Here is a 15,069-nt window from a genome sequence, read left to right as displayed (position 1 = left end):
ATTAGTTGTAGTTTGTTATGCAATCGGCCCCAGGTCGATAGAAACGCTCCATGATGGTTATATTGTATACCAAAGTCGGGGTTGTCGTAAGTAACATGCCATATTCTCTAAAAGGCCACCATGCACAGATCCAAAACTTTTTTTCCAACTAAAAGAAATGATTAGACTATGCCCAGATGTTTCGCTTTACGAATCATATATAATTGCTGTTTACATAGTACGATTTTTTTTGTGTAATATCTCGTCTTTTTCGCAAACCGCAAATTTTCTTGTAGTATTTGTCCAAAATCGTTGTAGTTACTCGGGAGGATTAGGTAAATATTGTCCAAACCATATGCTTTACGTGATCTCCCAGGACGAAATGTTACTTATTATAAGCACAAATTAAACTATATGTGTAATTTTTTTATGGGCTAAGTAAAGTTGTACCCATAATAAACGATACAGTCCTTATTATGTGACATTTTCAAGATACCTAGTTGAAATATTAAAGAAAACAATGTTTGCACATATACTTTTGGCGTTGGGTGCACCATTATACCTTTATCATGTAGCGACCAATAATAATTATACCTAAAGCTATATTCGACAAATTTTATCGACTTGCCGATCATTAAATAACTATTTTGTGGTAAATTGTAAAAAAATTTCAATTACCCAGAAATTACCTTTTTCTTAACTGACCGATTAAATGTCTTTATAAACCAAGAAGTAAGTATGGGTCTATTAATGGTGAATTAGTATTTTTTAAACTGGATATTGATTATATTATAAGTATCTATAATTCCAGGGTTTTTTGGGAGCAGCTACTTAGTAAGTTTTTTTCGCCAATAATTGCATTATTTGCAACACGTCTTGACATAATTTTTTTTTAAGGCTATCGTAAAAACGCTATATGCGTGTGCCATACGGGGTAAATGTGGCTGGAAGCAGAGGGCTTACCGCGAACCACGTTCGACGTGTTGCCTCCCTGTCACACTTACGTACGAATTTACAAGTGCGACAGAGAGGCAACACGTCGAACGTGGATCGCGGTAGGCCCTCAGGCCCCAATGTGAAGCCCTGCCACACTTACCCTTACCCTTACTGACTTTAATTTCTAGGTAAAATGAACTTCAGTATGTTACTAATCCTTATTCTGGCATTTGCATCTGCAAAACCCGAGATGAAAGGATTTATAGTGGGAGGGCAAGAGGTGTCCATAAACCGTTGGCCTTTCATAACTTTCATACAAACAACCAGTAGCCATATGATGGTTGCGGTGTGCGGGGGGTCTCTTCTTAGCTCCCAGACTGTTTTGACAGCTGCCCACTGTTTGGACGATGTCACGGACAACAAAGGGGAAATGAACGAGTGAGTCTTTCTATTTTGCAGTTGTGGAATTACTGGAAATCCGAAGGAATTCACTGCAATTCAGATACTGCCTCCAGAATAGGTTTTAGGCGTATAATTATACCAAGATTGAAACGCTTAAAATGTACAAATTGTAGGTATAAAGTATAAACAGCAAAACTCTTAGCTGTACATCGGTGGACCTTATTATAAAAGGTATGGTCCACCGATGTACAGTACACAATGTGGGCGATGGTGTACTTGCTCTTTGCTTCATCGCACCTAGGCAAGCGAGAAATGTGCTAACGAACGAAAGAGAAAGAGACAAACTTATGTTCAACAATAAGTGTAACAAATATGGCATCCAATAAACGAAACCAACAGCCAGCATTCTAATTTACAATTTTCAGATATAGCTTCACAATATATATGGGTCACTCCTCATACAACAGAGCCTCCATGGCTCGCAGAGTAATAGACTACGAGACCCCAAGAGAATACGACCCTAACAACGAAGACGTGATAGCAGACTTAGGCGTCATGTTCCTCCATACTCCGGTCAAGTTTCTGCCCAACGTGAAGAAGGTTATACTGTTTAATCGAAGGTTCAGTCTAATGAGGGATAGGCGTTTGGTGGTGGCCGGTTGGGGTAAGGTAAGCATCATTTATGATACCTCTCGTGTCGAAAGATGGTCTCTTTGCTCATTTTGTCAAGAAGGTTATACTTATACTGTTATATCGGAGGTTCAGTCTAAGGAGGGGTAAGAGTTTGGTGGTGGTCACTTGGGGTAAGCTTCATTTATGATACCTCTCCCGTCGAAAGATGCTCTCTTTGCTCATTTTGTCAAGAAGGTTATACTTATACTGCAGTTAAGTATATCGGAGGTTCAGTCTAAGGAGGGGTAAGAGTTTGGTGGTGGTCGCTTGGGGTAAGCTTCATTTATGATACCTCTCGCGTCGTAAGATGGTCTCGGAAAGTTTTCATATATAAAACTGTTGGAGCACATTTACCCATTGTGGAGCAAAGTAGGCAACTTAACGGTGCTTTGGGTTTCAGACCGGTCCCTCTATGAATAGCCCAACAAGTCTCAAACTTAAGGCCGCAAAACTGGAAGCTATATCTGCCAAAGATTGCAGTCGCCAGATCTCATTTATAAATGTCAAATCGGTGGTGTGTACTGCGCCATCCAAGGAATATGCTTACAGGTAACCATAATAATAATTAATAATTGAGCCTACGATAACGTGTAAAACATCGTTATGGCAGGTGTCCGACCTCTCTACAATACCATCCCCAGTCTCATATGGTCCACCCAAACTTCAATCTATAGACCGGTTCATGGGTGTCTATTGTTGCGCCTGTAAACGGGTTCCAGCAGGCGTTCTACATGACATTAAAGCTCTCCAAGAGGGGCCTCTACGTGTTGGATCTATTATCCCCACGCAAGCCTCTCAAAAGACCGGGATTTATAGGCATGTGAAATCCAAGGAGATACAAATATTCAGCCTATATACGTCCCACTGCTGGGCACGGGAATCCTCTCAGAATGCGCGAAGGAGTGGGCTATAGTCAGATACAGGCCCAAGGCGTGTTAAAAACATACATCTTTCAATTTCTTCGCAGATATATGCAGGTTTCCTCACGATGTTTTTTCCTTCACCGAAAATATCAAATGATAATCCGTACTCTAGTTCCGAATAACTCATTATCATAATACCAAGCGTAATAACACTTAAAACGGAGATTTGCAGTCTCAAATAATGACAATGAGTATGAAAACCCGAAAAATAAAAAAAACTTAGTATCATAACAGAAGGTTCTTTTGTTTAAAACTATCAAGATGTCTCAATTCATAATGGCCCAGTTAAATTAAGGGTTTCACCTCGGAATGAGAGATAATAAGCTGGAAACTCGTATACACCTTCGTTATGACATTTTAAAGGTTCTCTTAAAAGTCGACGCATATATCGTGTGCGCGTCGGAAGTTATTCCAGGTCAAAGGTCATAAAGATCGGTATTTCGCGGATATCAAATTTTCTATAGCTCCAATGTTGTTTACATGTAGGTAAGAATTGTAGGGCATAAAATTTGCGACGAGTTAGGTATCAAACATTGTTTCATGCCATTAGCCGTTTTCAAGATATACTTACGGCATAGAAGGCGCAGCGGCACGGAAAACGCACTAATATATGACTATGTAAGGCGAGCTGGTAATCTGTGAATAATACGTTCTATAAAGTTTTTTAATCGTTAAAATCTGACGCGCACACGATATATGCGTCGACTTTTAAGAGAACCTTTAAAATGTCATAACGAAGGTGTATACGAGTTTCCAGCTTATTATCTCTCATTCCGAGGTTGACCCCCTTTTTAGGCTTAAGATGACTGGGCCATATAGAAGCGCGCGGAGCGCGGTGAATGTCGGGCTTCGCCCGACCTGTAAGTGTGAACAACGCTGTATAAGAGCGAGGCTTTTTAAACCAGCGGCTCGCGACCGATAAAATAAATAATATATCGTTGAAAGTCGACATAAAAATTCAATACGTATTTATAATAAATAACACAATGAGGGCCCATTACTCAGCGGCAAGTCACCGCCTGCCTCGGTAACGTGTACTGTACAGACATTGTTATGGCAGGTGTTGCGAAAGAGTACTTCGGCGTTCCTGGCGCAGTGCAGCAGTGAGGCGGCAACAGAAGGGTTTTAGAGGGTAAACCATGGGTCCCATTAGCCTGTATGGGAGTCCCACATAACCATCTCAGGCCCGTCCCCGCGCCTGGGTGGTGTGCGTAATGCATTCCCGCTCTCGGCTCGATTCGGGAAATGAATTAGAGACTCACTAGATATGAAAATAGTAAAGATATGTGACGTTCCATTGCAAATGTACCTTTTGGCGGCAAGCGCCGCGATTCGAGAAATGAATTAGAAATTCACTACATGTGAAATAGTGAAGATATGTGACGTTCTACTGAAAAAGGTACCTTATGGCGGTATGGTTGGCGCTTACGTCGCATAACGCCGCAATAATATTGGAGCGGCGTTAATAATAGCGTAAGCGCCAACCGCCATAAGGTACCTTTACCCATAGGACGTCACATATCTTTACTGAGGACTAATGAGAGGAGTTCTGTGCCCAGCAGTGGGACGTCATAGCCTGAATTAAGGTCAAGATTTCCGCCTTCTGTATCTGATCCTTGAGCCAGCTACCTACCTAGCGAGAGTCTCTCAAGGTTTTCGGAACTATCTAACAAGGACTATCGGAACAATGATCGTCGAATCAACATTCCACATTCCTCGTGAGGTAAGTCTGAGGCACTGGACTTGTCCTCGGCTTTCACAAGGTATGGTGACGTTACCGAGCTATATTAATATCATTATTATATTTTTCAGTGGCGACTCCGGCGGGCCATTGGTGAAACGTGCTAGCCACTACCAGCTGGGCATAGTGTCCTTCCGACACGAGGACAGCGGGGTCACAGTATTCACCAGCGTGCCCGATTACTTCGACTGGATAAACGAAACGCAGCTCGCGCTTTACCAGACACATTGCAAGAAATAAAAAATAAAAAGTTGTTTTATAACCTAGACGCCGATTCTGTTCTAACCTATTCTAACCTAATAACCGAATTGACAACCCAATCCACTGTAAATTAAGAATTTATATCACTAGTATCACTACCTACACCCTATAAACCAAAGTCCCCCGCCGCGTCTGTCTGTTTGTGTGTATGTATGTTCGCGATAAACTCAAAAACTTCAGAACGAATTTTCATGCGGTTTTCACCTATCAATAGAGTGATTCTTGAGGGAGGTTTAGGTGTATAGTTTGTTAAGGTTTTTGTAAACCGTGCGAAGCCGGGGCGGGTCGCTAGTCGCTAGTAGTCTTAATATCAAGAGAACTCGGTTGGCACTTATTGTGTCTTGTTTCAGGATTAATATTGTTATGTCCTGCATTTAAGGGTTAATTTCTTTGAAACTGTTAAGGATTTGATCTTATATATCCTACACAAATTTCAATCTTATATCCTATTACTGTCTCTCTCTCTCTCTTCTCCCGGCCCGGATTTCGGCCACAGCGACTGCATTATATTATGCCTAGGAGCGGGAACTGAGCTGGTCCGCTCGCTCGTGCGCCCTCACAGTGTTGCCAACTCGGATTTTGAAAAAATGCTAGACTAATGTCTAATTATGCCAAAATTATGCCAAAGATTTTTGAAACACCTATGCTAAAAAAAATGCTAAAATATCACTTGAAATTAGACACTTAAAACACATACATTTTTCAAATTTATCGCCTTTTTCTACTGACAAGATCTGCTTGACCAACTTTATATAGTCCGTTGACGTCCATCCGTCCACAAAAGTCAAAATTCATATGAAAATATAGCTGGTCAAGCAGATCTTGTCAGTAGAAAAAGGCGGCAAATTCGAAAAAAGTAGACGCGAAGGGATATCGTCTCATAGAAAATTTGAATTTCGCGCCTTTTCCTACTTTTTTTTTTTTTTTTTTTTTTTACTATTATTATAGTTGTAGGTCCTCGCTTTCAATACGGGCGGCCTATAACTATTATTACTTCGTTTCATTAGTTTTTATGAATGTATTATTATGCAGTTTATTTGGATATATAAAATATTATAAATATAATTATATATTCATATATATTAGGCACTTTATTTACGTATATAACATATTATAGTATATAGCATGTTTATGTGTTATGAAATTTTTTAAGTGTGTTTATTATTTTACTTATGAATTTTTCGAACGATGTTTTTGTTATTTCTTTTTCTATTATTTTAGATATATCATATGGGTCTATTTGATGTAGTTCACAGAGAAACTCGTGGTCACAGCGGAAGTATGAATATTTGGGACAGTGTTTGAGGAGATGGTCGATAGTTTGTGGAGTTGTGTCATCGCATGGGCAGGTATCAGTGTCGGTGATGTGGAAGCGTGCTAGATAGGCTTTGTGATATCCATGACCGGTAAGTATTTGAGTGAGTTCGAAGGTGAGTGACATATGCTTGCGAAGTGTTGTTACATGTGTAAGTGTAGGCAGATGTTGCTTTGTGTGGGTTCCTGTTGTACTGTTTGTGTACATTTGTTCATGTTTTCCTACTATTGTTTTATGTAGGTTCTTTTTATGAAAGGATAGGGGAAATCTGCAGAAATCAGGACTTCTGTGTAATGATGCCGCGTGTTTGGCGGCTGTGTCTGCTGCCTCATTGCCGTGAAGGCCGGCGTGGGCTTTAATCCAACAAAAATGGATTTCTCCTGCTTGTTGGATTTGGCGGATTAATTTATGGATACTGTTTATTGTTCTGTTTGTGCTGCTGCGATTTGCAACTTCTTGCAGCGCAGACTTCGAGTCCGAGAAAATTGTGATTTTTTCAAGGCCCAGTATGATGCATTCATGACACGCTCCTTCTATAGCCACACATTCAGCCTGAAAAACTGTACAGCTCTTATGTAGCTTAAATTTTTTAGTTCTGTCACTTCCATCAGGGTAGTGTATAACGAATGCCGCTCCTACTCCTGCATCGTGCTTGCTTCCATCAGTGTAGATTCTGTGCATATCTGACGTATAATAAGGTTCTAAGTCGTTTTCAGTAAGTATGTCGGTTATATTTATAGTAATTCTGTCTGCGGGGTGTAATAAGCCAGTCACTGGTACTCTTTTGTCATATGTTATGTCGTCTGGTAGGTATTCTGTCAGTCTGGTTCGTTTAACAGTTTCGATGGAAGCAATTTCTTGCACTTTCAGCGGAAGGGGCGTGAGTCCAGCTAGTGCTATCGATTGTATGGTTGGGAGAGTTCGAAAGCCATGTATAATTTTGATAGCGAACCCGCGTTGCAGGCTTAGAAGTGCTTTGTTCACTTTTTTATATTTAATAGCGTGATGCCATACCTCAGCCGCGTATGTTATTGTGGGTTCAATGACTTGTCGGTAGATTGTGCTAACATTTTCAGAATGGACCCCCCATGTAGGTCTTACATACATACACATTTTTTTGTAAATATTTTGTGCCTTATTAATTATGTATTCTACATGTTGAATAAATGTTAAACGCTGGTCTATAATTACTCCGAGTAGTTTGAAATGTTTATTAAATGGGATTTGGATATTGTTAAAAAATATTTTGGCGTTTTTGGCTTTCGGCGTTGGTGAGATCATTTGTGTTTTCGCAGGTCCGAATTTTAACTTATTGTTTTCCCCCCACGTATATACCATCTCTAGGATGCTATTTGTGTTTAACTCCAGTTCAATTAAATCTTTTCCGTGACAAATTAATAGAATGTCGTCCGCATACGCTTGTATGTGGGTGTTGGTTCGTGATATTTGTTCCAGCAAGGTGTCGGTTATAGTGTTCCAGAAGATAGGTCCAAGGACAGATCCTTGGACACATCCTCTGGTTTGCGTTTTTGTTACGGTGGCGTCGGAATAGTTTAAAGTGATTGTTCGTTCTGTGAAGTAGCTACGTATGAGATTTAATATATTATTCGGGCAGTTTATGTTACTAAGCCGGTTAATCAAGGCTGGCCACCATGCGTGGTCGAAAGCTCCTTGTATATCTAAGGATATTACTATAATTAATTTTTTGTTAAGTTTTAGTTCCTTCATGGTATCAATAGCGGTAATTAGTGCATCTGTTGTTGTTTGCTGTTCTTTAAAACCAAATTGCTTGGAGTTGCAGGCGTATCTTGTATGCATGTAGTACGTTAATCTCCTCGCAATAAGCTTTTCTAGAACTTTCCCTAAAATATTTATTAATCCTATAGGTCTATATGAGGCGAGCTCGCCATAACCTGACTTATTTTGCGTATTAGAGTTCATTGTATTTTGTGTGTTGTCTTTTTCTACTGACAAGATCTGCTTGACCAGCTATATGAACCACATAAGGCAATGGCGCATATTGTTGCTGCCAAGTTGGTGCAAACTTGGCTTAGACTAAATTATGCTAAAAAATATGCCAGATGCTAAATGGAAAATTTTGGTGCCAAAGCGAGTGAAAATATGCCAGATCTGGCATCATTTATGCCAAGTTGGCAACACTGCGCCCTCATGTGACTGCAGTACCCAATCTTCGTCTGCAGCGCTCGTTCACACCGAGGGCATATCAGGACTTCGTCAACGTAATGATAGGTGAAGGCTGTAGGTGGTCGGGCCTTATAGAGCATCTCGTTTATTGTCAAGGCCTACCCTCCTCCGCTCTTCAAAATCATCAACCTTTAGATGCACCAACCGTCTCCACTCCGGACGCTTCGCCGCTTGCGCTTCCCACTCAGAGGGGTCATCGCCTCATGTGCCTTTTCTGAATTCCTTCCCATATAACCATTCCAGTCGCAGAATCACAAAGTGGTAACTAAATGTCAGATGTGTCGTAACAGAGTCCACACAATGTGTCTAGAATTGTTTCGAAACAAAGTGTCGTCGCCGTGTCTACACTTTTCCGTAACAAGGTGTCGACACATTTGTGTGCACTTTGCGTGCGGTTTGCGACTAAATCTGACAGCAAATTTGTGACAGCAAATGTCAATATAAAATACCTCTTGAAAACCAAGGTTTGTCAAACTACTATTAGTGTCTCGTGTGCTCGTAATTCTAGTAAGTCATCATGGGCAATGCAAATGATAATAATCGACCGAAACCATATAAACACCGAACACCCGTCAACCTTTTACAGAAAAGTTTTTAAAGAAATTCTATAAGCTACTTAGGTCAGGCAACGAATGCTCCAAAAGTTGTAGAGGGAAATGCTCGGAACACAATTTTTAACTCCGTAACTCGGTTTGACAAGTTAGGAGGTGAACATATCAAAAGTCCCCGGCCGTAGCCCTTGAGCGGGGGGGAGAGAGGGGGCTTTGAAGGTCCCATTTTCCCGTTTTTCGATTATATCTCGGAAACTATGCATCTCAGCGACATGGCCACTTATACAAAATGAAAGTTAATTTAATTTGTTACAAGTTTATTCAGTCAATTTTTTCGATATGTTGAATAGTTTTTGAGATATCCGCTCTTGAAAGTTTATTTAGGGCTCTAAATTTTATCTTGATATATCTATATCAGTGAAGGTGCTAGGCCGTGTTTGGTATCGTTTTCGTCTAAATCTGGGGTGCTGAATCCATTTAAGATATCACATTGACACCATTCCACAAAATAAAAATAAATCTTTTTAGGGTTCCGTACCTCAAAAGGAAAAAACGGAACCCTTATAGGATCACTCGTGCGTCTGTATGTATGTCCGTCTGAATACACAAAATAGTTCTTTACCTATAGATGACAGGAAAACCTATTAGAAATGTGCAGTCAAGCGCGAGTCCGACTCGCACTTGGCCGGTTTTTTTGAAACTCTTCTTGACGCTTAACCGCTGAACCGATTTCGTTGAAATTTGGTATAGAAATAGTTTGCGTCCCGGAACAGGACATAGGATAGATCTTATAACCAAAGTCATCTTTTGAAGGTGTGAAATGTGGCGTGGAAATTTGTACGGGAAATCAATAACCGCTGAACCGATTTATATGAAATTTGGGATGGTCTACATCTTTGATTTAGTTAAAAATGATGAAAAAACATGACTTCAAACCTAAACTTAAACAGTATTAACTTCAAGAAGTCAATTCTGAATTCCCCCCTACACCTCATTTCACACCTTTAAAGGATGATTTTTGAGATAACTTATTATATCCTGTCTCGGGACTCAAAATATATGTGTACCAAATTTAAATTAAAACTGTTCAGCAGTTTAAGCGTGAAGAGGAGTTTAAAAGAAAGTATTTTAATAAGTTTATATGTTTTTACTTCGGAATGGTATACCTTAACTAAATTTGGTACTGCGAATTTATACGAAAACGATACCAAAACATGGCCTCGTAGCTTTACTGTTGTAGAAGTCAAAATAAAATTGAGAGCCCTAAATTCTTATTACTTGGCCAAACTTGTGTAGAAGGAAAAGGTAAAATAAAAGTCTTCGGCAGGAATATAAGACACAAATATATTTTTTTTTTGCGTTACTATTTCATTCATCAAATATAAACATACCTTGATTATACTATTCTAGTGAGATCCTCATAGATAAACAAAAACATTTACTTAAAAAATTACAAGGTCGAAATGTCACGGAACTTGTGAGAGTAATATGTGAAAAATATAAACTTTTATGACAAAAAAAATCTGGACACAATTTAAGAATCACCCAATTGCGTCGAGGAATCATCTGTATTTTTGCTTGTTTCATTACCTCCTCGCTTCTTTTTTGTCCTTTGTATTCTGTAGCAATTTGTTAGATCTGAAAATAAAGATAACTTGCGTCGTCACGGATGTGGATTTATAGGTTTTAGGGAGTGCAGAATTCGAAAACGATGATCATTTTATAATCCAAGATGGCGGCTACGTATTTTGTCATAAAAGTGGAATCCAAAATAGTCATCATTTTCGAAATCTGCGCCCCCTAAAACCTATAAAACGACATCCATGACGACTTTTATGACATAGTGCATGGCCGCCATCTTGGAATCCAAAATAGTCATCATTTTCGAAATCTGCGCCCCCTAAAACCTATAAAACGATATCCATGACGACTTTTATGACATAGTGCATTGCCGCCATTTTTAAATTGAAAATGTTATCATTTTCGAAATCTGCGCCCCCCAAAACCTATAAAACGACACCCATGACGACTTTTATGACATAGTGCATGGCCGCCATTTTGGATTCCAAAATGGTCATCACTTTCGAAAGCGGGGCCCCCTAAAACCTATAAAACGACATACATGACGACTTTTATGACATAGTGCATGGCCGCCATCTTGGAATCCAAAATAGTCATCATTTTCGAAATCTGCGCCCCCTAAAACCTATAAAACGACACCCATGACGACTTTTATGACATAGTGCATGGCCGCCATTTTGGAATCCAAAATGGTTATCATTTTCTAAATCTGCGCCCCCCAAAACCTATAAAACGATATCCATGACGACTTTTATGACATAGTGCATTGCCGCCATTTTTAAATTGAAAATGTTATCATTTTCGAAATCTGCGCCCCCCAAAACCTATAAAACGACACCCATGACGACTTTTATGACATAGTGCATGGCCGCCATTTTGGATTCCAAAATGGTCATCACTTTCGAAAGCGGGGCCCCCTAAAACCTATAAAACGACATACATGACGACTTTTATGACATAGTGCATGGCCGCCATCTTGGAATCCAAAATAGTCATCATTTTCGAAATCTGCGCCCCCTAAAACCTATAAAACGACACCCATGACGACTTTTATGACATAGTGCATGGCCGCCATTTTGGAATCCAAAATGGTTATCATTTTCTAAATCTGCGCCCCCCAAAACCTATAAAACGACACCCATGACGACTTTTATGACATAGTGCATGGCCGCCATTTTGGATTTCAAAATGGTCATCATTTTCTAAATCGGGGCCCCCTAAAACCTATAAAACGACATCCATGACGACTTTTATGACGTAGTGCATGGCCGCCATCTTGGAATCCAAAATGGTTATCATTTTCGAAATCTGCGCCCCCTAAAACCTATAAAACGACACCCATGACGACTTTTATGGCATAGTGCATGGCCGCCATTTTGGATTCCAAAATGGTCATCATTTTCAAAATTGGGGCCCCCTAAAACGTATAAAACGACATCCATGACGACTTTTATGACACAGTGCATGGCCGCTATTTCGGATTCCAAAATGGTCATTATTTTCGAAATCGGCACTCCCTAAAACCTATATATCGACACCCATCTCGACTTTTATGACAAAGTGTTTTGCTACCATCTGCATGCAAGACATTTCTATTATTTTTACGTACAAAAATGGCCCCCTGTCAACTTTCAATAAAGATTTAATCGATAATTTATTCGATTAATATTCAGATTAATTCAATTTCAATCTATGTTAGGTCGACTAAACTAATCGCGATTAAAATTTGAGAATTAACTTTTTTTATTCCATTAATTAGTCGAATAAACAGTTAATCGATTAATGCCCATCTCTGACCACGGTATTTTTACACTTTGAGAATATCTGAAAACAAATCAACACAAGGAGCCATTTTGCAAATCCAGTAACATACCAGTAACTTTGTTATTACTTTTGACAGCGCGTGTCATGTGTCAACACAGAGTCGACACAAAGTCGAAACATTGCAACTACTTTGTGACTGCAATATTTCTCAGCCTTAAACCATATTTATACATCATAATTAACAAGTTTCGTAGTATGTAAAGCGTTATTTCTGTTATTTAAGTATAGTATACGCATCGAAGTACTAAAAATGCTTCAAATAATATAGTTATGAACACAGGCACTGAGAAGTAAACAATTTCATTTCCGGCTAAACTAAAACAATGTGGTGGCGCGTTGATTATATTACACTTAGTTTATCAAATCACTCGAGCAGTTTAATTCCCCATAATAATTTAAGTCATATTGTAATATAAATGCAAACAATATATAATTACGTCTTGTAATCCGTTTTAGAGATGGCGTATTAATGTCACTTATTTTTATTTAAGTATTTTTCCATCTGACAGTTTCCATTTGACAGGAACAAAATGAACGAATGAACGAATGATTTTGGCATAAAGTAGTCGCAAACCCGAAACAATGTGTGCACACGGCGACCACACTTTATGTCACTTTGTGTCATGTGTCGACCCTTCCCCATTTCTGGTAATTGTGTCGACACGGCGACGACTCTGCGACTGGAATTGTGACCGAAACAGACGGTGTCGACACAAGATGTGTCAACACCGCGTCGTAACGGCGACTGGAAATGGTTGTATGGGTTATAACGGAGCAATTAAGATAGAAATGGGCTATGTTACACTAGTGCTCGTTAACTAAAAGATGTTTAAATTATATACATTATTGTGGCCATAGAAATTATTATTGTGGCCACGGAAATTAGATAAAAATTGTCGCCCTACCCGTTTTCATTGTTCTGTCGTAAATTTCTAGAAACTTCAGTGACTTGTCAAAATCGTACCTATATTATCTGTTAGAAGACACACGAAAGAACAAGAAAAGGGAAGTGCAGTGCAAGTCAAGGCTTCATGCGCGATGTTGATTGGCTTTGAAAATTTTCAATAAAATAATACTCTCGAGCTCGGACAACATTTAATCATCGATCACGAGTTATTTACCACAAAGAAGTTAATGTTTTATATGCTTAGTGAAAGTAAATATCATGTAGTTTAAGTATTTAATATTCAACAAGTGATACTAATGTACAGTTTTTAGTAGGAATTTTCATTGTACTAAAAAACAGATTCCGGACAGGACACGGGAGTAGTAATTTAAGGCTACCTCATCTCGGACACAAAAAAAAATCACGTTCAGAAAATGACCCATAAATAATTAGCATATTTTAAACTGTAGAAGGACGTGCATCCATCTTCTCACAAAACCTCAAACATTGATCAGGCACAACCACCAGTCTGCTTGCACACAAATCACACTGGAGGCTGATGCGAGGAGCGCATTCAGAAGGAGCAAAGAACGAACCAGAGGGGAATTCCTACGTGATACAGTACGCGAAGCCGGGACTGCCAGGAGACAACGGTCTCGAGGTGAACTCGATTCTGGTCCGTGAAGGAACGTACACTGGGACACTTTTTTTCTCCTATTAGGATAGAAAGAGCTCGTAATTCTGAGTAGAAATAACATAAAATTTCACAAATTAAAAAAAAAGTGTAGGGAACATCTTTAAAAACCGGACAAGTGCGAGTCGGACTCGCCCACCGAGGGTTCCGTACTTTTTAGTATTTGTTGTTATAGCGGCAACAGAAATACCTACATCATCTGTGAAAATTTCAACTGTCTAGCTATCACGGTTCGTGAGATACAGCCTGGTGACAGACGGACGGACGGACCGACAGCGGAGTCTTAGTAATAGGGTCCCGTTTTACCCTTTGGGTACGGACGGAACCCTAATAAAATGGCCCACGACGTACTAGTTGCCCCACGATTGCTGATGATTGAGTGACATACTACGCAGCTATTATTATTTTATTGCTCGTCTGAGTCATCGATACATGGAATCTCAACAAACAAATATAATCCAGCTAAATTCAAAATACGTTTGAAATTTTGCACCTTTGCGAGTGTTTATTATACTTTAAATTTCTAGAAAATTACAATTATTGTTGAAATCGGGTACCGCGGTGGCGCGAAAATTAATTAGCAGAGTTGCCGATAGATGGCGCTGTACATAAATTTGCTAAGTATTCTTCTGGTCAAAAGTGTTTTGTGTACCTATAGTTACATGAGATAATTGAAAGTTTGTACGGAATCCTCGGTGCGCGAGTTAAGCGAACTCGCACTTGACCGTTTTTTTGTATGGTGATCCTTAGGAGGATTTAATATAAGGGTCAATTCATAATAGTCAAATATCTATTCTAGCGCTACTATACTATACACTACACTACTATACTATGGCTAGGTATTCTTACGTTACCACAGAATAAGTAATAGTACTACAAACACTTCCTACAAACCCGAAGTTTGACAGCGGTTCAGGGTCGAATTATGCTATCCCTTTCTAATATATGCCACTATCCCTCTCAGCTATTTAGGGTTGTTAAAATTCAAGCCATTGTCTTATCTGTGGTCGTGGACGCAAAGGGACGTCACGTTCTGTCAACCCTAATAATTGCTCGGAGCAATGCTGAGCAGTAGGGCTACCGCCAATACCGAAAATCG

General features: G+C 39.4%; 1 protein-coding gene across 1 annotated transcript; it reads left to right on the top strand.

The window, feature by feature from the left end:
• Nucleotides 1–654: 654 nt before the first annotated feature.
• Nucleotides 655–4,906, top strand: LOC134800913 (chymotrypsin-1-like). Its single transcript, XM_063773446.1, has 6 exons — nucleotides 655–711; nucleotides 791–813; nucleotides 1,104–1,353; nucleotides 1,743–1,986; nucleotides 2,390–2,538; nucleotides 4,725–4,906. Exons 3-6 carry the CDS (start codon nucleotides 1,109–1,111, stop codon nucleotides 4,891–4,893), a joined length of 807 nt encoding a protein of 268 aa, XP_063629516.1. The 5' UTR covers nucleotides 655–711; nucleotides 791–813; nucleotides 1,104–1,108; the 3' UTR covers nucleotides 4,894–4,906.
• Nucleotides 4,907–15,069: the final 10,163 nt, after the last annotated feature.

Source organism: Cydia splendana, chromosome 20 (assembly GCF_910591565.1).
Source record: "Cydia splendana chromosome 20, ilCydSple1.2, whole genome shotgun sequence".
Taxonomy (NCBI): Eukaryota; Metazoa; Arthropoda; class Insecta; order Lepidoptera; family Tortricidae; genus Cydia; species Cydia splendana.
The sequence above is the reverse complement of the archived record's forward strand: the minus strand, read 5'-3'. Positions and strand labels throughout refer to the sequence as shown.